This window comes from Strix aluco, chromosome 16 (assembly GCF_031877795.1).
Source record: "Strix aluco isolate bStrAlu1 chromosome 16, bStrAlu1.hap1, whole genome shotgun sequence".
Taxonomy (NCBI): domain Eukaryota; kingdom Metazoa; phylum Chordata; class Aves; order Strigiformes; family Strigidae; genus Strix; species Strix aluco.
In genome coordinates, this window is record NC_133946.1 from 4,791,529 (window position 1) to 4,813,828 (window position 22,300).

General features: G+C 38.7%; 1 protein-coding gene across 3 annotated transcripts in view; it reads left to right on the forward strand.

Moving 5' to 3' along the window:
* The window catches only part of MPPED2 (metallophosphoesterase domain containing 2), a 107,657-nt gene that overhangs the window by 33,350 nt on the left and 52,007 nt on the right, over positions 1–22,300 (forward strand). For all 3 annotated transcript variants that reach the window (XM_074841935.1, XM_074841937.1, XM_074841936.1), the window contains exon 3: positions 5,446–5,627. In XM_074841935.1, the coding sequence (XP_074698036.1) occupies positions 5,446–5,627 (182 nt within the window). The remainder of the gene's footprint in view (positions 1–5,445; positions 5,628–22,300) is intronic.

Here is a 22,300-nt window from a genome sequence, read left to right on the forward strand (position 1 = left end):
GAAAATGCTTGTATTTTAATCCTAAAATAAATATACCAAGCTAACTGGCTCTTTGAAAAAGTATTTGGTTTACAAAGGAGTAGCAGGAAGAGCATGAAGATTTTGCAAGAGGAAGCTAAACTCTAGCAAGTATGAGTAGGTGGTTTTTTAAAAGGTAGTAATATAGATATGTTTTTAGTATAGAATAGTTACTAGATAGCTTGTCTCCAAATGACTCTCAAAACAGTAGAGTAAGTGCAACAACACACAGATTTTATGTGGTACACAGAATTGAAGTATGTGCTGAAATGGATCTATAATGAATACTAATTTAGATGTCATAAAAAACAAACCCACAAATTCAGTCACAGATATAAGCCAATGGAGAAATTATTAAGAGGTTAAAAGACAGCATATGATGTGACACAGTCTGGGAAGGACATGGGCCTGTATGTAATGGGACTAGTCATGCATCTGATGAGCCTGGGAAAAAGTAAAATTATGTGGTCTTCTGTGCCGACTTGTTCACCTGCAGCAAAGCCAACAGAACCAGCTTAAAAAGTGGTGGACTGTAAGTAGTAATAGTGCTGGTTTGAGTTAACGGGATTTGGGGCAGAGGGAGGCATTTTCAGCATCTGTAGTTTTGTCCGGTGTAGGTGCTGCATTGGAGTGATTCATTCGACATTAGGAACTGGAAATACTTCCTGGCTTAATGTTCAAGATTTTCATTCTGTCTTCACAGATGAATTGGTTTATTGGGAATTGTTCTATAAGAGGGGATTTGGGGTCTGCGTATCTCAAAATCCAAGAGAGCAGGGAAGTGAAAAGGCTGTGGGTTCAGCCCTCTAAGCCCAGGCATTCCCAGGGACCAGCTAACCCAACCAGGGCCCTGTATTTTCAGCATTCGAACTCACCCATGCAGAATTATCCTTTGGAATCAAAACTTTTATTTCTTACAGAAAAATGGTGCTTGTGTCTTTTCTAAATTTTCTTTGAAAGTAGGGTCCCAGTGTAATTCAGCTTGCAGCTATGTCTCTTGAGGGCTGCACTGTCCTTTCTGTTGCAGAGATACTTTCTAACACTGCTGATTTATAAGACATCAAAGCTTGGGCCAAAATACACAGGTAACGTATCTGTTCCATAGCATGACATACTAAATCAAGTGCTTTGCCTCTGTGCATGTGAAAAGCCCAATGTTTTCCTCCTCTGTGAGTTTCTGAATTCAGCCCTCCTTCCTTGCTGTCAAAATCCCCTTGATAAGCAACAGCGAGCAACACAGAAGTTATTTCCTTCACCTCCGCTTTTAAAGCATAAAGCCATGACAAAATTTGCTGTCTGGTAGATGAGGACAGCATACAAGTCCAAGCCCGTGCAGTCTCTGGGAGTGGCACCACGTCCCAGCTGCCCAGCCAGCACGACACATGGGCTGCCAGGTGCCCGGCCAGGCGAGGGGCAGCACTCAGCTGCCTTGCTTATGTGGCGCCACTGTCTTGGAAGTGCCATGGGAACCATGGGTTTGGATGGATACTGGTTAGTGATAGCAGAGCAAGCCAGATCAGAGCCTGGTTTATGTTGTCATTTGATTCAGCTACAGCAGCATGTAAGGAGCTGGTGAATTTGAGGTTTGTACCTGAGGGACTCTTAAGCGAGAACAACTGGTGGTGAGGGCAGTTTAGTAAAGCCAAGTAATTATCTGATAAACGAGGTCCTTATAGAAGTACATGAAGATTACATTGTCCCTTCTGATTCCTAAACCCTTGTCATAAATGCATTAAATGTGACAGATTTTACATTACTGTCATGATCTTAGAAAGCAGTCATTGTTCAACTGCCTTACGGGATTTCATTCTGGGTCTTACATAAACTTTTGAAAAAATGCCCAAGTGCCTGATTTTCTAAGGTGCAAGACATCTTAGGATAGGTAAGTACCTATTAAAAGCTGTCTGTAAAGGAAGTTAGATGCCCAAAATCAAATAATGACTTAAGGCAAAAAAACCCCACCCTTATTTGTTTTGATACTAGGCTGTTTTGTTAGGTTGTTTTGCATTTCCTGATTGCTATATTAATTCTAACGTATGAACATTTAAATTATTCTGGAATAACATTTACTGCATCTTTCCATGAGCATGCTTTTCCAAATGCAATAATTGCAATAATCTGCAAAGTGTTTCAGTCTGCCAGCTCAAGAAGAGTGAAAAAATGAAGTATTGGGGGTGATGGAGAGTTAGCTAGGTGCACTGTTTTTTGAGCAAATGGTAAAGAATGCATTGAATTTCTTAGGTATGTGCTTTGATTCAGCAGAGACTGGTTGTGGGCAGGACTGAAATAATTATTTTGTCTCCTGTTGAATTGCAGTGAGGGTCAGCTGCATAACTATTACAGAGCTTTTAGAAATGCCAGTCTGTAATCCCCAGATGTTGGGTCATGAGGTGAGCAGACCACCAGAAGAGTGGGAGACATTCACAGCCCAGGTAGAAGCCTGCCAGTGAGCAGTGTGTGGCCAAAAGCTGTGAAAGGGTAGTGCCTGGCCTACTGCGGTAGTTGATCTCACAGGTTCACAGGCCAATCCTCTTGTGATGTAGGGAAAAAGGAGTCTCGCATTACTGTTTGCCATACTGTAGCTGTGGATGAAAACTTGAGCCTTTAGGACTGGCAATAACACTACTTTTATTAAGTTTCTATTGAAGGACTATTTTGAGTAAGATAAATTGATGCGCTGAGCAAAATAACCTTCAGTATCTCACTTTCAAATACTTAGTAGGCAAGCACTACTGAATGAGAGAAGAAATTAAGCTAAAATGTAGAAAAGAAGGTTACTTGGCAATATCATAGTGTTTGTAAAGAGGAGAAAGAAGGGTCAGGACCTTAATGAATTTCGATTATAGAATTTTCTGTAAGTCAGTCATTGCATGAATAGAAAAATCCTAAACCAGAGTTTGGTGTCATACGCTAATAGGGATTGCCTAAAGCAAAACAGGGTTTGTTTGGAAGCAAACCACAGAGAATAGCAAAAGCATAGCTGCTGTGTACAAACAAAATTGGGCTCCCCAGAGGCAGGCAGTGCTGGTCATAGCTCAAGCAGAGACGATTTGAACAAGGTATGTGGTAGTGATGAAAGCTGCTGTTCATTTTTCTTGTTGTCTGGAGTAAACATACTTGGCAGTGTGGAAATGTTGATTCGGACACCCCCATGTTTACTGTGTGGCACACTATTTAAAAAAGTTTCTGCCTACCTTCAGTAATTGGGAGGAAAACACACAATAAAAAAGTGCTATGGCCTATAATTACAGTTCTGCCCAGCTTGCCAGTGTGATTTCAGTGGGTAAATGAATTTTCCTCTGTAATAATAACCTTATTAATTTCTGACCCTTGAAGAAAAGAAGAATCCATTGATTATCAGAGTCAGATTTTTGCAGTGGATTCTGCAGTGGTAACCACTTGTATGGCTCAGCTAATTGCATCTGGTGCTTTGGGTGGAATAGGAGGTGCAATACCGAAGCCAAAAAAGTGTTCATCCAGCCCAGCCTGCAGTAAAATCTGTTTTTAAAGTAAAGGCCATATTAAAGTAAACATCATCTTGTAGAGCCCGAATTTTGCAAATTAATTCAGTGGACCATGGCAACCAAATGTGGTACGTTTCTGGTAAACACAGTTTGATTAGAAATACTTAATTATGGTACCTAGGAAAATGCAGTCTAACAAACAATCTTTCCCCCCACCCCCCATCTAAAATCTTAGCTGTTAGTCAACATTCTACCAAATATAAAAGACTCAGTAAAATCTTGTTAGTAAGTGTGTTCATGTGAACATTTTTCCATTGGAGACCAGTATATGTCCATATGGAGTTTGATTTCTTGAACCCACTGTAAACTCCCCAGTGTAGGGAGCTCACTTGCTGCCTGGAGGATGCTTTTGGTCTTCCTCGCAGGAAGCTGAAGTTAAAGATACTGGGGGAAGTTTTCACACAGTTCAGTGTATAGTAAATACTAAATACTAATTTAGTTTACTAAAAATAGTAAATACAGTTCAGTAAATAAAGGAATACTTCAAAGGTCTGTATTTTCTTAGGATTTGTGCGTTATTTTCTATTACTGATAATGCATCTCATGGGGATTTAAGAAAAACAGATTCACAGTGATGTGTGCTAGTTACTTGTTTTTCTTTTCATTCAGTGGAGAACAGAACTAATAAAATCTGTTTAATTTTCTTTTCACTTTCAGGCACTGATTTTTGAATCTCTGTTGTGCCAGTTCATCCCAATAAGTCTTAAAACATCATTATTTTGGGTGCTTTAAAATACTTAGAGTCTGGTTTCACTGCTCTGACTATTTGAGACATAAGTGAACTATTATTCTGACATAACTCCTAAATACCTCAAACTTCCTAGCTGAAGCTAAGCTCTAACAAGGATCAAAGTGGCACATCAATTGGTTGAAGTTTTGTGGAGTTGGGATGGGGTTTCTGTGGTGTTAATCCAGACGCTGTGCTATTCAAATGTTAAGTTGAGCAAATCAAATTATGGTAACTCTGCAGAGAAATAATTGCTATTTCAAAGTAGGCAATGGGTTGCCTTTTGTATTTTAAGTTATTCTGCTACAAATTAAAACTTCTAACCACTAACTACGCATAAAGCACTTCTCTATTTATCTTCCGTATTATTTTTCTCCATTCTGCTTAAATTTAAAAAACAAAACCCAAACCACCTCAAAACCAAACTTCTCTGATGGGTTACATATAGTTGATAAGATCAAATTAACAAATGTAGCTTGCAAATAACCAGTTGAACTAGATTTTTAACATCATTGAACACAGAAAAAAATGTTTTATCTGTGGTTGCTTAGTGCTCTATCACATCAGTTCCTGACTTTCTAGATTTTGAGATGATGAGCTCAGGATTTTGTGTGAGGGTAAGAAGTTGTCATTAGACTCAGTTCTGCAATTTGTAGGCTTCCTCAAAGCACTCCTGAATGTACCTGATTGTGTGTAAACAACTATTCCTGCTGGAATCTGTAGGAGTGCCTATGCCCCTCAACAAAATCAGATGCTAAGCTGCTCAGCTCAAGTGAGAGCCTGTTGCTGGCCCACCTGCGAGACCTGTTATTGAATGGATCGTGTACCTGTGCATGTATAAGGCGGATGATGGAAAAAATGTATCTGAATTCAGAGTCTTTCAAATCAATTTTTTCCAATGTTTAAATTAACTTTAGTATCAGAAACTGACCATATCTTGTGTATTTTTTAATCTTCCTTCCTTACAAGGTAAGTATTTAAGAAGCCCTGTAGTCCTTTCTGGATTTTTGGCAGTGTTGCGTTAGAGTAATTTCTTCCAGCGTGGTCTGTGTAAATGGATGTGGATGTGTGTGCATGCACGCTTATGTAGAGATAGATCTGTGTTGATATCTGAAATAATAGATGTGAGGGTTTTAACCTTGTAACTGTTACGAGATCTTTATGTGTCTGCTTTAGGGTCGACCCTATCCCATATGACACTCCAAAACCAGCGGGCCACACGCGATTTGTCTGCGTCTCAGATACACACTCCAGAACAGATGGCATCCAGATGCCTTATGGGGACATCCTTCTCCACACGGGCGATTTCACCGAACTGGGACTGCCCTCAGAGGTTAAGAAGTTTAATGACTGGTTAGGTAAGAAATTACTGCGTTTTGGTGACCCCAATTAACCTCTCCTGTCCAAGTGTCAGTCACTGCCTCCTAATTGAATTAGAGCACTTGAAAATCCACCCCCCCCCTCCCTTACCTCACTTGTCCTCATGTGATGTGCTGTTTCTAGCCTCAGTATGATTCTGTTAATTAAGACAAATGTAGAGACTTCGCTGTATTTCTGCATTATCTTAGGGGAAAAGATTGTCATTCCACAGCAAGGACCGTGTAGCCTCATGTGTGTGCTGTGGGGGTGGTGGCACCTCATATGAATGCAAACAGTGTCCCATTAGTTCATGCTGTAGGGTTTTATATCCACAGCCAAAACTATTGTTTGCTGTACTTCGGGTTTACCATAATTTAAAGCAGTGCTGAAAACTACAACGTATTTGGAAATGATGAAAGTCCTTCTTCCCACAATACAGGATGGTAAAATCAATAATACTGTTTGGAAGAGGAAAATTTTTTGGGGGTGGTATTCACATGATGCCCCTTTGAGTTAGAGTACTGGCATTTTAACTTTGAACGCAAGCACTCAATGCCTCTTTGGAAGAACACCTTCCATATTCTGCTATATTTGATAGCAGTGCCTTGACAGTGTATTGCTACAGTTGAGGGCAATTAAATTGCAACAGCGGAAGACCAAAATAAAGGAGGGGAACTTGTGCAGGATGCTCCTGTTATAAATGCTACTGTTAGGCGGGCTGTGTACTGCCATGTCACCGCTTGCAGTGGAAATATTCAGAGGTGAAGGTGGCTCGAGCAGCTGATCTTCAGAAACTGTTAGAATGAATTTACAGCATTGTATAAAAACCTTTGAAAGCATAGCTTTGTCATCAGGCTTTACCTCCATCACTACGCTCCCTCTTGCCTGCTGTATGGTGGCCACATCTCTACGTGCTTTTAATAGCATCATTTTATTCCATTGGAGTTTCTTGGCTGACCCTTCAAGAGATAAGTAAAAACCATCTGGATTTACAAAAGGAATTTTTAAATAGAAGAGCTTCCACATTCTCTCTCCATCTTTTCACCCTCCTTTGCATTTTCTCCATACTCTTCTTTATCTTCCTTATGACCTCCTCTGATTTGCATAACCAAATTTTAAAGAACGTTTTTCCTTCTTTTTATTACTGTGCATGTGGGATTGGGGCTTCCAGATACTGCCATATTACTGTAATTTAGTTCTATAATTCTTATTGCTAGAAAGCAGTACTAGATTTTATGGGCTCAAAACTATCTTTTTTCTAGGAATGTAATCACAGGACTGGGAAGTAAGAAGCGGTAGGAGAAGTAGGCAGATACGTACATACATTGAGGAAAGAGACACAGTAGGAATCACCTTCCTCAACTTTTGAGTGTTCTTGTGATAACCTGTAAGTGTTAGTGTTATGAAGGAGGAGCGAGCCAGGTAAGGGCAGTGGAGGCTGCACAGCTTTCCTGGGAGCGGGTGGTGAGGACCTACCGAGCTTCAGTCCTCCTAGAGTAGCTGGGCAGCACTGCTGTTCAGTGAGATTCGGTTGTTAGAGATGCCAGGCAGCTCCAGAAAAGGAATTGCTTTCTGCAGAGCATAGACCTCCAAAGTCTGTCCTGAATACACTGCTAAGAGCAGCGTCTGGCTACCAAAGTTCCTCTTTGGACTTTGAGTCACTTCATAAGTATTGTTTTGATACAGCCAGAGCCCATGCCTAGTGCTTGGCATTTGAAAATGCTCACTCAGTACTGCAGAAAGCCAAAACAAGTAAGCTGCTAGTGTGTTTTCATCCTTTCATGGGGAATGTTACAGTATTGACAGCCACTTGTCGTTCCTTGTATTAACAAGTGTTTCATGATGATGTTGTTTTATCACGTAGTACCTGCTTTAACATTTGCAACAGAAGAACTATAACCCTTTGAATAGGTTTTGTTCCAGTCTCTGTAATTTACCATGGGGCTTTCTTAGCATATATATAGTTCTTATAGAAGTCAGTGTGATGTTTATCTGAGAAAGCAGATTTTGCATTCTTTGGCAGTCAGTGTCGTTGAAACTGGAAGCTTTGACTGTGTGAGGACCTATTGGCTTTGGCCTCAGGCTTTCGTATTTCAGGTACAGAGAAAACTTCTTTTGTTATTTCATTCTTTGGGGTGTTTTTTTTCTTTTTCTTTTTAATGCACAGAGTCCACTTGCATTTTCATAGATATGACAATACCAGTTAATTAGGTTTCTGGCAAAAGGTGAGGCAGCAGATTGATTCCTCTGTGGAATCTTGTCACATTGGTGAATAACTTGCTCCAGTGCTGTCCTCTCCTCATCTGAAATCAAAACACTGTGAGGTCAGTTTTGAAGTGCCCTTTTGCCACCTTATTTCGGGCTCCTATCTGCAAAATGGGAATAATCACATTTTACTATATACTATGTATATTGTGAAGATTAATACCTTCAATGTTGTGAGATGATATGTAATAGCTTAAAAAATACATACCAGTGGCAGGCAGAAACAAGCAGGGTTCCTTTTTCTTCTGCCGTATAGTGGTAGACATCTTTTTTCATCATAGTTGGTAGGAACCTTGTTCCAAAGCAATGCACTGATAACTCCCATCAAATACAACATTGTGCTTCTAGAAAGGGGTTTTCATATGTTTGTGTGCATGGTTTTCTCCACTGGCAATCATGTTGTAAAACAATAATGAAGACAAGGCATCTGTATCATTTGTACCGTGAGCGAGAGAAGTGAGATCAAAGCTAGGATTCATTCCACAGCTTACTTCACCTACTCTGTGGTAAAAAAAACCAGAGCCTAATCTCCACTAGGATTATATAGTGGGATAACTAAGACACAATAACTGTCCGTAATTTTCTTAGCAGTAAAGCCAAGGGAAAAGGTAAAAGATTATTCTGAACCCCCCTGCCTTTCTTGTGCTTCACTGGGTGTTAGATGTGCCAGAGTTATACAGGACTGAGAGCAATTTTATGTTTTGTGGGTCTTGCATCCCTTTGCAACTCTTCGGGTATCTCACCTCAGCAAAATGTTCAGGATCTTGTCCATCCATTCTTCCTTGTCTCTGCAGCCAATCACAGAACATGCTTTCCATGCCCTCCTCCCCGTTCCTCCTAGCTCTCAGCCCGTCCTGCAACTTTTACTAGTTCTTATGCTTTTTCCCTTTGGCTGATAAATTTTCATTATTGGTTTTGCGTGAAAGTAGTCTGGGCTTATACAGTGAATGGCCTCTGTGGTCACTTAGTGATTACATACACTGGCTGAGGTAATTTATTCACTTTGTTTTGGTGTGAACATGTCCCTTGGGTCTTGTAACTGCTGTAATCACTTGACCTTAGTGACTGTTAAATGCTTTAAACACAGTTATTTTAAATTTATAATTGTTTTCATTAAAAATCTCTTATAGTAACTTAACTGACCTTGCAGTAAACACAACATTATGTGCTGAGGAAGAATTAAGATGTTATTGTATGCCCAATATATTTCTTACTGAATGTTTCAACATACTATTATTATCACTGTTCATATTTTTCCCATCCATTCTCATTCAGTCATATATGGGAAATGAAATACAGGAATATCTAATTATAGCTCTGTCTTCATAGTGCAGTATTTCCTTTCCTGCGAGATGGGAAGTGATTGAATAACTCATAAGAACTGAAGAGAAAGCAAAGATAAATTCAGGCAGATAGATCTTTAATGAGTAGCGATATGTTTATTGTGTTCAATTAGTATGGGCCTGGATTGTGCATATCCTTACTTGTGTGAATAATTTGCATCTGGTTTAGTAATTTTTCTCAAATAGCGAGTTTTGCTCTTTTTTTGTCTGGTGGTTATCTCTTACTGTGTTCATTTTAGGTTTTAGGGTTTTTTTCAATGCAAGATTTCTAATACAAGGCGTATTACTGGACAAACTAGGCAAAATTCTTCAGTGGTAGATATAAGTCCAGCACGTGAAATTACTGCTGGTTAATGTTTGTGGAGCTGAGAGTAAAATTTGGCTATTTTTTTTCTGAGTTGTTCAGGGATTTAGCAACTGACCATTTCCTATTTTTTCTTTCCTGTCTTGCTTTTGTTTTGTATGCATGTTTCTTTCAATTTCTGTGGGATAATGACTTGAGGAACTTTGTGAATGGTTTAGTGGCCAAACACATACATATGGGTTTGTACTGGAACAAATATTTCTTTACCTTTAATATATGCTTGCCTTTAGTATAAATGTTGTTGGTAGATCTAAAATAAAAATTCAGCTGTTTTCTGTGGTGTAGTTCCTCCATCACATTACTTCAGATGAGAAGAATGCTTATACTATTTTAACACAGAGTTTTTCTTGTTACACTCTGCATATATAGATGTGGTCCTCAGAAACGTATTGTCCGTTCTTTTAAAATTCATTTTTGTGTGAATGTTTAGTTACTGTAAATAGCAGCTGTATCTTGGAATTGATGGCTGTTACGTGAAATAGATGACAAAAGGGGAAGAGCACTGGAAATGTGGTGTTGCTCTTGGAGGTATGGACCAAGGCACTTGGTTCCAGTCTACATTTAGGTTTCTGCATTAGTACTGTAGAAACTTGAAATTATATTAAAAATAGTAAGCCAGACACCTGCCAAAATAGTGTTTGATCTTGGAGATGGTATAATTTAATCTCAAAAAAACGAACTGTAGCAAAATAGTGTATTAGTAAGAGCAAGTTCTTTCCATATTACTGTTTAAAAGTTCAGGCTCACATTCGTCTTGTATCCTTTCTCAGTCTCTCTGGTCTGGCTCGGTTACTCCCTCATTTTATCTAGGCCTCATCTCCTCTCCAGGCATATTTCATTTAGGGTTTTGTGTGAGTGTGTTCCTTTTGCTAATGTGCACTGAAAACAGTTTCATTGTGATGAAGTATTTGTTCTTGAGAACTTTTGGTCTGTAAAAGTGTATTTCTGATGTGAATTATTTTAGCATCTGACATGATACTTTTTTATAAAAACAAACTAGTAAGCTCTACATTTCTCCAAATTCAGAGGGAAATTAGCTCAAAGTGTTCTGAACTAATTTAGAACCAGAAGGAAGCTTATGAATATTTTAAAGTAAAATTATGGCAATAAAAACAAATCTCTTCCTATTTTTATAAATTGATTTATTTCTGATTTGTGTTTTTACCATCTGGAGCAAATTTTGAACCCTATATTGCTCTACTTGTTATAGATAGAATGAGTAATTGACTAAACATAAAATACCATTTTAATGAACAAAACTCTTAGCATTTGAAAAAAAATTGCATTCATTGCAAGTGAAAGAAAATGCTGAGGTAGCTTTAATCCTGTAAGTGTGTATGAGTTTTGCACAGCTGTTCTGGGAGAGAGGGAAGCAACTCCCCAGAAAATCTATTAGTCTAATTTTGAAAACAGCTATGTCGTCTGTGAGTGGCTCTGATGAGGAGCGTCTTTAGGCTTCAGACACTGGAATGGGATACACGTGTTTTAATAAGAGATTGAGCTGGCTGGTGAGGACAGTTGACTCTTGGTGTTCTGCTGTCCCTCTGATACCGTTAGGAGTTTCATGTGATTTGCAGCATGGCTGCCTGTTTCAGAGATGGTCTGAACTGGAGAGAAATGGAGACTTAAAGGTGCGCTGGCAAGCCTGTACAGACAGTTTTATTGGGTCTACTTGCTTATTAATTCCAGTTGCTAATAATAGATGTTGAATATTACGAGTTTGGAACATGTTTATGCAATTTAATTAAAAAACCCCCTTAGATTCATGAGATGAAATCTAGAATCTTCAAGTTTTTTTGTTTGGTGAGTTTTTTGATTTATTTAGTTCTCTGGGTTATGTATCTCATTATGTCTTTATGGTGAAGTTTTTAACAGCTTCCTCCAGGTTTATTTTGGTTTTTTTGCAGCATCGCTACTTAAGAATATTTCCTTTGCTTTTGTTCTAACTTGAACTGTGTTTAATGTCACGGTTAAATTCTCATTTGTACTTAGTTTTAAATTCCTGTATGGTTTGACTAAATCATCAGTGTTCAGCTTTTATTTGCATACACCTTTTATAGATATATTAACAGTAATTTTAATTTTTTTCTTCTCAGAGGAATACAAAAATAATTCGAGTGTTACATTTTATTGTATTTAGAAAATAGTGGGAAAATACAGCCATGTCAATTTTTGGTAATAAGCTGAATAATATTTTCCTGATGTAGCAATCTACAGTGAAATGTGAAAACAAAAGTGAAAAGTAAATATGCAAAATTCTGTTTTTGTGCTATGGTTATTACAGTTGCTTCTTCATATTTATCCTCTGCTCTGAGTCAGATACTAGATGCTTTGTGGAAAACAGAACCCTAGAAGTGTAACTTAGAAGAGAAAATAGAAGAAATAGTATAGAAGTAGTAAACTTTCCACTGACTAAAGTGGAATTTGTGAATGAGGAGCAGTGTAAGTTTATTCATATCTGATCAGTTGTTTCTTGTTTATTTTCTGGCAACTTTTCATAAAGAAATTCACAAGAAACTATGTTTACTATCTGTTAATAGCATACAGAGAAACGTAGAGGGTTTTTTTTAAACTGTAGTCGCTAATTTAGTAGAGATACAGTGTAAAACTCTGTACAAGTTGTGTACTACCTGCCATGATCAGTCAAACCAAATGTTGAGGTGGTATTTGACAGCCATTAGAAAACTTGGCTCAGGTGAAATGTGCTTTCAAAGAGAATAATGTTCTGAATTGAGTGGCTCTTTATATGCTTAAACCTAACATATTCATTTGGTAATTTTCATTGAAAGAAAGGACCCAGTGAGCACTGGAAAGTATTGCACAATTTTTGGACAGGACTTTCAATCACAGTAATTGCTCAGTCATTTCTTGGACCTGCTTCCCTGGTCTGCTGTTGTCTTAAAAGAGGGGGATGATCAGGTTTCAAATAACAAACCATAACCAAAACAAATTTATAAAATAACGAAAATAATTCTTCCTTTCAATTCCCTCTTTCCCACAAATCCACTTTAAAACAGAACAGAGATTTATGGTTGTTGTATTGACCAGGCATGAAACAAGTAATGCCACCCAAATAGAAAGTTTTATAGATGTTGTCATCAGATTCTTCCTCCAGCATTGCTGCTGCAGCCACATACCATAATATGAGAATGATTTCAATGGAAAGCAGTCAAAGTATATATTCTTTGTACACCATCAATTTATTTTGTCACTTACAAATTTAATGTTGCATCAAAAATACAAAGTGCAAAAATACCTCTCTCCTAAATTCACATCGTGCACACCATATTAACAGTATCTAATTAAAATAAGAAGTCTTTCTTGTTAGAGTGTCACATTCCTGCCTAGAAAGAACAATGATTTCAGGGTGGAGGAGTTGCTTTGAGCAGGGAGAGGTTGGGGCTGGGGGGAGAAAGCACTGTAGATTTTAGTATAATGTGTAGTGTTCAAAGAAATTTTATTTCATCATAAAGATTAGCAGGCTGTGTAATTCAATTTAAAGCTGGTTGGCAGTGTCCTGTCTATTACAAAGCCTTTTTTTTTTTTTTTTTTAATGTTGTATGCGACTACAGAACCTAGCAGACAGCAGGAATGATCTTTGGGTTTTGTGCTTCCCACCCCCCTTCCTCTTTTCAGTTCTGCATGTTAGGAAATGTGTGAGGTTACCTTAAACTGAGCTACAAAATGGTATCTCAGTGAAATACCATCCTCCATTTTTTTGGCTTTTGTATAAAATGATTATTTCTTTGCGACCAAACAACCACTGAGAGTGAAGATCTGTTAAAAATGTTAGATTGGGGGGGTCGAATCAAGCTTAAAACTCAAATGTTAGCATTTATTCACACTGGTGTGGACATTACTATGCTGTAGAAAAGCAACATACAGCAATTTATGTTAATGCAAGACTGGCAGACCTTTTATCTTACAGTAATTGCCTATACTAGGGGGTTAATACATGTTCCAAGAATTACTGACTTCTTTTTTTGTTAAAGAAAAATAGATTGTTGCTTCTTCCTGGCTATAACCAGCCTGTGTAGCTTGTTAATTAACCCTCTTATTGCAGTGGGCTGAAGCTGAGTATCTGAGCTCGTGTGCATTGTATGTATCGGAGCGATGTGTCTTGGCACAAAAGGGCTGCCAAAGAAAGACCTGTGCAACTCCACCTCTCCCATCCACCCCTGTCGCGCCTGTTAGAAGAGCTTGAAATCTTTATTGACTGTATTTAGGGAGTATATTGATTTCAGAGAGAGGGTGTTATGTTGATGGGCTCTCTGGTACCACTGGTGGGAAGAAAAAGGAGAAGAGAACCCCTTCTCCCAGAGCTAAAGGAATTTGCGTTTTCTTTGTCCTGCTTTGTCATCCTGAGCATGGCAGTGTGAATAACGGTGCTTGCTCTGTGGGGTGGTTACAAAACCCACAGGCAGCATTTTCCCTCAGAGAACCCTGGTGCAAGGCTGGGGGGATTCACTGTGCTGCCACATCCCGTGGCGCTGGGCTGGTCTCAGCGTTTGGCTCATGCGCGGGCTGGTTCATGGTGGCCCTTCTGCAGCTTTGGGAGCTGAGTTTCTCAGGACTTGAGATCGCTTCGAGGCTCAGGTCAGTTCAGTGCCTCACTTCACTGAGCTGCTCTGGTCTCCCTTTTCTCATCCTGCACCCCAGCTGTGAGGTGACGGTTACCAAACCCTTACTTACTATTGATGGTACATTTAGCAGAGAAGGAACAAAGCAGCACAACAGGGGACAGCGATGTAAGGAGAGAGGCAAGAAGATGCAAAGCCAACACAGAAGACAGCAAAATAATGTCAAACTAAGGGAGGGACCGTGGCTTGAAAGAAATGACTCAAATGAGAGCACAGGGATGTAAACTAGTGGATATTGACCTGCTTTTTCCAGAGCTTAATTTCTTCCCAAGTTAATAAAATTAAGAAATGAGAGCTCAGGAACACTCTGTACTTTGAATTTCCTGTAACTGTTGATAAGTGAACCTTGAAGACGACAGAATTGTGTACACCTTTTCTAATGAACCAGAATATTTAGTATTACAGGCCGGGCTGGGTATCAGAGTGCAATAGCTTTTTTCCTCCTGAATGTTGCCATTATTTTTTTTTTCATGTGAACAGCCACAGAAACAGGGTTTAAAACAGCTGCAAATGACAAAAAGTTACCAACATTTCCTTACTTTTACCTGAACTGCCCTCCCCCATACATTACTCTCAAGGCTTCCCAGTCCCTGAGCAGCATTTGGCATTTGCGTTCACTACTGAGATGAGCAGAAAAACTGCAAGGCAGCCGTGAGGTTTCCTGCATTTTTGTGTGGATGTCTCCTGAGTGTCGTAGGGAAGGAGTTCATTCCTTCTGCTCTCCTCTGTCTTTGCTGCAAGTTTTGGTGGTCGCTGCGAGTAAAATAACGTAGCTGTGGCAATACCTGTGGGCCTGAGTGTAAAGGTCCTGGACTAACGTCCCCTCATAAACCCCCATGCAAAGTAATTCCCAGACTAGCACTGTAGGGAAAGCCATTTGCCATTTGCAGTCTCCTGGTTGTAAATTATAATCCTGTGCCATTAGTTGGAGTGTGAAAGGCGGGGAGGGATTGCCTGAGCGAGGCTGGCTGAGGGGATGCCCTGCTGGGGCAGTCACCCGGCTGCCCTGGGGACAGAGGGAAGGAAGAGCTGCTGCTCTGGTGACTGACAGCTCTGGCTATGTATGTTAACATAGGTCCTGGCATTTGAGTGAGTTACTGGAGAGGATGTGTGTACAGTTATAGTGGAAGCAATATAGCCATTCATAAACAAATGCTTCCGTGAAGCCAGCTGTAAAAACAATGATGCTTGCCTTTGAGGTGAAAGGGCAAAACCTTAGCAGAAAGGAGTATAAATAAGAAATAAATTGTTACCTTTGTGTAAGTGACTGAAATAGCTGTTGTCTTGTGCTTTGTCTTAATGACCAGCTCTGATTAACTATAGTTGTCACTTTATTCAGCAAAACTTAAGGTCTGCATATCATGCCTTTTTACAGCAGTAGTTTTGTCATTCCTTTTTTTTTTTTTTTAAAGCCTATAAATGATGGCTAAAATGGGTAAGTCAAGGGAGACCCTATTCTGCAGAAAGCACACTAGATGAAAAATTGCAAATGCTGCATGCCCCAACAGTTAATGATACAGTTTAATTACGGATAAATATTTATTCATGTACCAAAATCCTTGGTGTACTTCTGTACACAAAAACAAAGTACAGATGCTGTATCGTACAGATTTTGCAGCACCTTGTGAAAATGTTACTGTAAATGCAAATGCACAGATACAAGTACCATAAATCTCACATATCATTTAACTTGATTTAAAAACATTTCACTACCTTACTAGGTTAGGTGCTTACTATTATCCTTATTAAGGAGTACAGATGGCCACAGCAGAGGGCCTATGTACTTGTAGTAACAAGGATAGGAAAGATAAAAGAGTTTCACCTGAATTCTGTCACATTTAAAGCACACAGACTCTGTATTGCAGAATGGGGTTTACATTACGTATACTATTTTTCATCATCTGTTTTGTCCTTCCCTCTTTGGAAGGACGATTAGGTATTTCAGCACAGAGGTTTGTCCACTGAAATTCAAATAGTGGTGCCTTGGATTTCAGTCTGAACTGTTTGTGGTGAGGTCCTGGGATGCTGTAACATAAGTAATTTGGTAATTGAAATTCTTCAAAGCCGGGAGAAGAGGTGGCAAGGAATAGTAGTGGGGGTGAGATTTAGAATTCTGAAATCACTGGCACCAATTTCCATAGTTATCTAGACTTTTATCAGGCTTAAAATTTCCTTTTCTCTCTTTTTTTTTTAAGTGTTTGGGGTTACTGTATGTGCTTGAACTTACAAGGAAGGTATCTGAGGCTATGTGCCATTCTGCTCAGGCAATTCTAGATGGCTAGAAAAAAAGAACCTGCATAAGAGGAATTTGGTTCCTTGTAATAACATGATACAGCTGGAGTGATTTGGTTGTCTCCTTTAGTAGCTAAGAAACCTCTCTGCGGGCTGGGTTATTAAAAGGAATTTCCTTACAGGGCTCAGGAGATTCCTGGTATCCAAGTTCATCCTGAAAGACTACAATGGAATGTTTAGGTTTATTTAGAATAATAAATTTAAATGTGGGATTCAGAAAATAATAGTGGAGGTTCATAAAGACCTGTCTGAATATTTCTAGTTGACTGTAATTTCTGTTTGCTTTCTCTGTGTACTTTCTCTTTGGTTTTTATCTTCTGTAAAAATGTCAGGAGAGGACCATGGAGGTAGTTCTGAAATACACAGTGCTGTCAAATGGAGGAAGAAACAATTCCCAACAAACATCAGCATCGCCATCCGAAAATGTTTTAAAACACCTTTGAATATCAAACTTGCTTCTTATACTTAAATGTTTACAAGTAAAAGCACAAAATATGATCACAGGGTAAAATTTCAAAATCAGCTAATTGCTTTAGCACACTGGAGAATGTTACGTTCTTAGAGTTACTGAAAAGCTGTTCTGCTTTTAGACAGCAGTCCATGCTTTTAAAATCTTTGGGATATTTAAAAAATATTTTATCTTATTTCTTCTTTCAGTTTATTTCCCTTGTGATTATTCTTGCTGTCCCTGCTTATTATTTTTTCCCTTATCATTATGGGAATTTATCCACCTCACATTAGTATTGGTAGTCATTTAAGTCTGAGCCCCAGTACGTTTTGCAGTTTACCAACAATGTACTCAGAAATTACAGTTTTGAAAGGAAGTATTTCAGTTCCATGTATAAAAATTGAGAAGTTATATAAAATATACTGTATTATAGAAATAAAACTAAAATAGTTATCAGAAGTTTCTTATTTATGTACTTGGGGTTTTTCTTCTCATAAGAAATGCTCTGACCACCTTCCTGGGTTACAGAAAAAAGGAGGCATTTGGAGGGATTTTTTCAGAAATACTGACTAGGCTTTACCAGGCTGTGAGATAGAGGGAGGCGTGTACCTACTGTTTTGTGTTTTTAAGCCTCAAAGACTTTCATTTAAAAATGAGAAAACAAATAGTGGGAACAAGTTTAGACAGGAGAGAAACAGAATAATGTTTTTGGTGATTATGTGTGTTCCCTGATTGATTTATTTATTTGTTTTATCTTAAGATAGGTAGGTAGATATGTAGATAAAGGTGTGTTTTTCAGTCCTTTGGACAGAAAAGGAAGTTCTGCTGCTCACATGAAGGTCAGTGTCAATAAGGCAGAAAAATCTGGAGCAGAATCCAGGTCTGGGTCCTTTATTCATAATTCACATTTCCTTAAGTAAGTTTTCTTTCAGTAAGTAGTGAAGAATTGATATCCAGACTTGTTTCTCTTTTAAATAAAGATTTTTACTTTGTCTGGAAAATCTTGTCCTTAGCATTCGCTGGCCTGTTGCAGTGTGAAAATATATGTACATGAAAATGCCAAGACATTGTCTGTGATAATTATGATTAGCTTAATTACTTTCTGTATAATTGTTTCTCAAGATGACCTCCTTTTTGATGGCTTTTATTCATTTATTTTAGGAAAAAAAAGACTTAATTGGAATTGTAAATTACAGAGACGAAGGGTATGTTATGGGAAGTAGGTCCAGATCTGTTTGTGTCAGACAGTGAGTGTTGGCTTTTATACTCTTAAGATTCATGGAGAAAAATAATTTAAATTGATACAATATGTGCGTGCACAAGGTAATATCAACAACCAATATATTATTTCAAAAACTGGTGAGTTTCTTTATAGGGGATTAGGTTACATAGTGTGGAGACTCAGAAAAGAAAATAGAATTGTGTATTGATGCCTTTAGAAATATTATTTGAGGGCAATAAAATGTTCCCTGAAATTCCCTCCTGAGTGGAGAAAATGGAGTTTGTTTGCAGTAATTGCATTTTCTAGCATTTGCTTTCGCACTTTCCAATATAAGTTAAGCCAATTGGAACCTGTGATTTCGTTTTGCTTATTGGCAAAAGTACCATGTAAATTGATCTGTGATGCATTTATAGAGAATGTTTTGAAAATTTTGAAATAGAGATAGCTTTTTCTTATTAGATTTAGATGTTATTAGGGTTCATTTCTATATTTTAGCCTAATGTAATAGTAACCAAAAATGTTCTTTTCAATTTGGTCTTAATCAGGTTCAAGGAGAACATTTCTACTTAGCCCCACTGGCACTGTGAAGGCAGGGTTTATGTTCCCATTCTCAGCCTTGGTTTTCAGAATTCAAGATCTGAGCCATTTGAAACCACACCGAGCTGGAATTGATCTAAAACTTGTCAGACCCGGTTCATTAAGATCTTGATCATAAGAGAAAATGTAAAATTCTGTTGGACAAAATATAGCGTAGTTCTGTATATTTGCAGTATGCATGCACTATAGACCTTAAACTAAAGGGGGTTAGATGCAAATCTCATTATAAGTGTAAATAAAAGGTAATTCTATTTAGAGGAACACACTTCACTGACAGACCAAAAAATGTTCTTGCCTGAAAACCTTATATATTTTCCCAAGTGAATGCTATTTCGCTTAAAGGATCTCTTTGAAAGTGTGCACATAGCACCAGTGCAGTCACGGCAGTCCTTTATGTGTTGCTTTGCAATGGGAAAGAGAAGAGTGGCAGGAACTACCGTTTCTGCAAGAAGCATTTTTAAAAACACAAGGGAAAAATAAGGCTATTGCGATTTCCAGGGAGGGTGTTGTTTTCAGGATTCACTAAATTTAAAGGGAAACTTCATAGCTGTCAGCTTTTTTGATTTTAAATTAGATGGGTTGTTTTTTTCCTTTTTCTTTCCTTCCTGAAAACTCCATCTTTTAGGTTACATAATTACAAGCCTGAAAAGAAAGCCTTTCCAAGGACTAGCAAGCAATCTGTGCTGCTTCTGTTTCAGCTTTCATAATTTTAATGTCAATTTGGGGGACTTTTTACACCTAAGGTTGGCAATGCTGTGAGCTGCAAAATCTGGAGGCTTTTTTGTTTTTGAGGTTAGACTAAACAAAAACTTCGGATTCTGTCTGTTTCAAAACAAATAAATGTCATGTATTAATTGCTAAAACTTTAGTGAATCTTTCCACATTTCAAGAAAAAAATGTTTCAATAACAGTAACCCAGTGAAATCCAAAACAACTTTGAGATCAAAAGCCAACACAAGCTATGTCAGAGTAATGCTAAGGAAGCGGTGGAACACTGAAGTAGAACAAAAGATTGTTGCTTATGTTGTGCTACATTTTTTCTTTTAACAGAGAGGAGAAGGATATTAATCACAAACAGTTACATTAGAATAATGTTATGGTTGAGACATAAATACATAAAAGCAAGGAATTGTTACCAATGCAGAGCATCATTAAATCAGACCCCTAGTTAACTAGGTTCTGCAGTGTGTGTGGCCCCGTTGCAGGGTTCATACTGCACTTGGTGATGTTACGGCCCAGTGTTGTGCAAAATTCACTACATTTACCTACCTGGGAGAGAACAAATGGAAGCATTTGGTGTTAGGTACTGCTGATTCTGCAGTATTGGCCTTCTCCTAAGTGCCCGTATGGGTTAAGTAGCACCTGTATCTGCGGTCGCTCGGAGAGGACCGACCGTATTTGCTGCAATACCTTGGCCCTACATAGCTGAGTTATAGGTGCTGAGGCAAGAGTCACTCAATACTTCCTTGCTTTCATGGGTTTATGACTCAACCTTGGCATTATTGTAACGTAGTTTTTTGTGTTTAATGTTTCTTAGACTTGGTTTTCCATTGCCAGCATGGAAGAAATCGTAATGCATGAGTTTCAGAGGAGAAGGTAGCAGTCTGAACCTGCTGTGTGGCTCGATCCGCAAGTGTGAGTATTAACGCTAGAGCTGTCAGGCCTTGTGAAAATTAATGAAGCCTGACGGTTACAGAGTGAAAGGTCAGAGGCAGAGCTTGCACTTACCTAACATTTCTGTTTTGTTGTGTCTAACAGCGTTTTCAACAAAGGGGAGCTTTAATGTACAAGCTTTAGATTCATCACAGGAATTCAGGGGTCTCAGCCTTTGCTTCTCCCTGTGCTGTGGTCTAATGTTTTCTTTGCGTAAAGGCAAAACAGTTAAACTTTCATTCATCTACTCCTCTTGTGTTGCCCATGTGTGTTTTGCCTTTATTTTTCCTTCTCCAAAATCTTCTTCTGGAGGGGGCAAAAAAAAAGAGGCACGTGGACCAATGATAGTCTAAAGAGCTGGTGGAACTTTTCATCAAGAAGATTTTGAGAGATCTTGTACTTCAGTTCTTTGTACTTCTTTAGAAGCATGTTCTGGTTTTGTGCATGTTCGTGTCTTTTATTTGCCTGCTTTTTTGTTTTTTAATTGTTTCATTCTGTAGATTTCTACAGACACAGAGAGGTAACTGCGTAGAAATTAGTGGGTTACGTTTTCAGCCGGTATGTTGGTTGCCATCAGCTTTAGCTATTCCATTGACGACTTTTTGTGAAGGCTATTTGATTAAAACAGAATATTTTCACAGTCAGTTGGTCAGTCTCATCCTAGAAAAGATGTTTTTCCTACCCAGTTTTGGATCTCAGTACCTGCAGTCGGTTGTTGGTGAGAAAAGTCCAACTTATCGTTTGATAACTTGAGACTATGTAACTATACTTACACAGTCTAACTCATGTATTGCTGCTGAAGGAGAAATAAGAGCCTTTGAGATACTCTGTCTTTCTTTTAAAAAGCTGAAAGGGGCTTGTCTGTGGGGGGATTGTGCTGTAAATTCTGGGAAGAGAGAGAGTACCCATGGCCCTGAGATGCAGTGGGCTTTCTGTGAGAAACCTCTATGAAGAGCTGCAGAGCTGCTGGCCAGTAGCAGGTTTTGCTGGTTGCCCTTGCTGGGTGCCCATCAGTGGGCTGCTTGGGGATCTGTGGCCAGGCAACTGATAGCAACCTGTGCTGCTGTGGGGGCTGGAAGTCCATAGGAATGACACAGAATTTGCTCCTTCAGTGTTTATCTCCGGGCATGTATCTGGTTGATTGTAGATGAATGCTTCATGACCAGGTTTGCACTTTTGAAACATATATGATGTACCATAAATTGGAGATGATTTACTGGCACAGGCACCTCACTTGTACAGATTTTCCCTATTTTTGAAGGGACTGCGATTTGTACTTAAAGGTTTCTCAGCCCGTTCCTCAACACATGGCTAAAGGGTCTATGAGGCTTTGAAATGGGCATGAAAACACTTCACATTTTGTGGAAGTGTTGTGTGGTTTGAATAGTTAATGCATGCTTATGCATGTTCGGGGCTTCACATCAGAAGCACTTGCATAACATTTGTGTGTAAATGCAGGTTTCTACCACTCTACAGACAGCTAGTATCGCATTATTTCCTATTCCCTTACTTCACTGTGGGTTTTGTAGGTAACAGTAGTCAAAAAATAATGTGATTTTCTATTTTTATAGGGACTCGGCAGTTAACATTCATTGCCAGTCAGACTCTTTTTCATGTCTGACAGCTCTACAGAACTTGGGTTGTGTGACTAAATTGTACTTGTATGAAGCATGCCGTTAAAACAGGAACGGTTGTTCAACAGATTAAGAATTCCTAGGATCCAGTACTTAAGTGTACTTAAAAAACCACTGGAACACCTACTTACATAGGTTAAAAAAAGCCAACCACCCCCCACCCCTCCCAGCTTCCCCCCTTGTGGCATGTAATAGGTGTATTTAAAGTCACGTT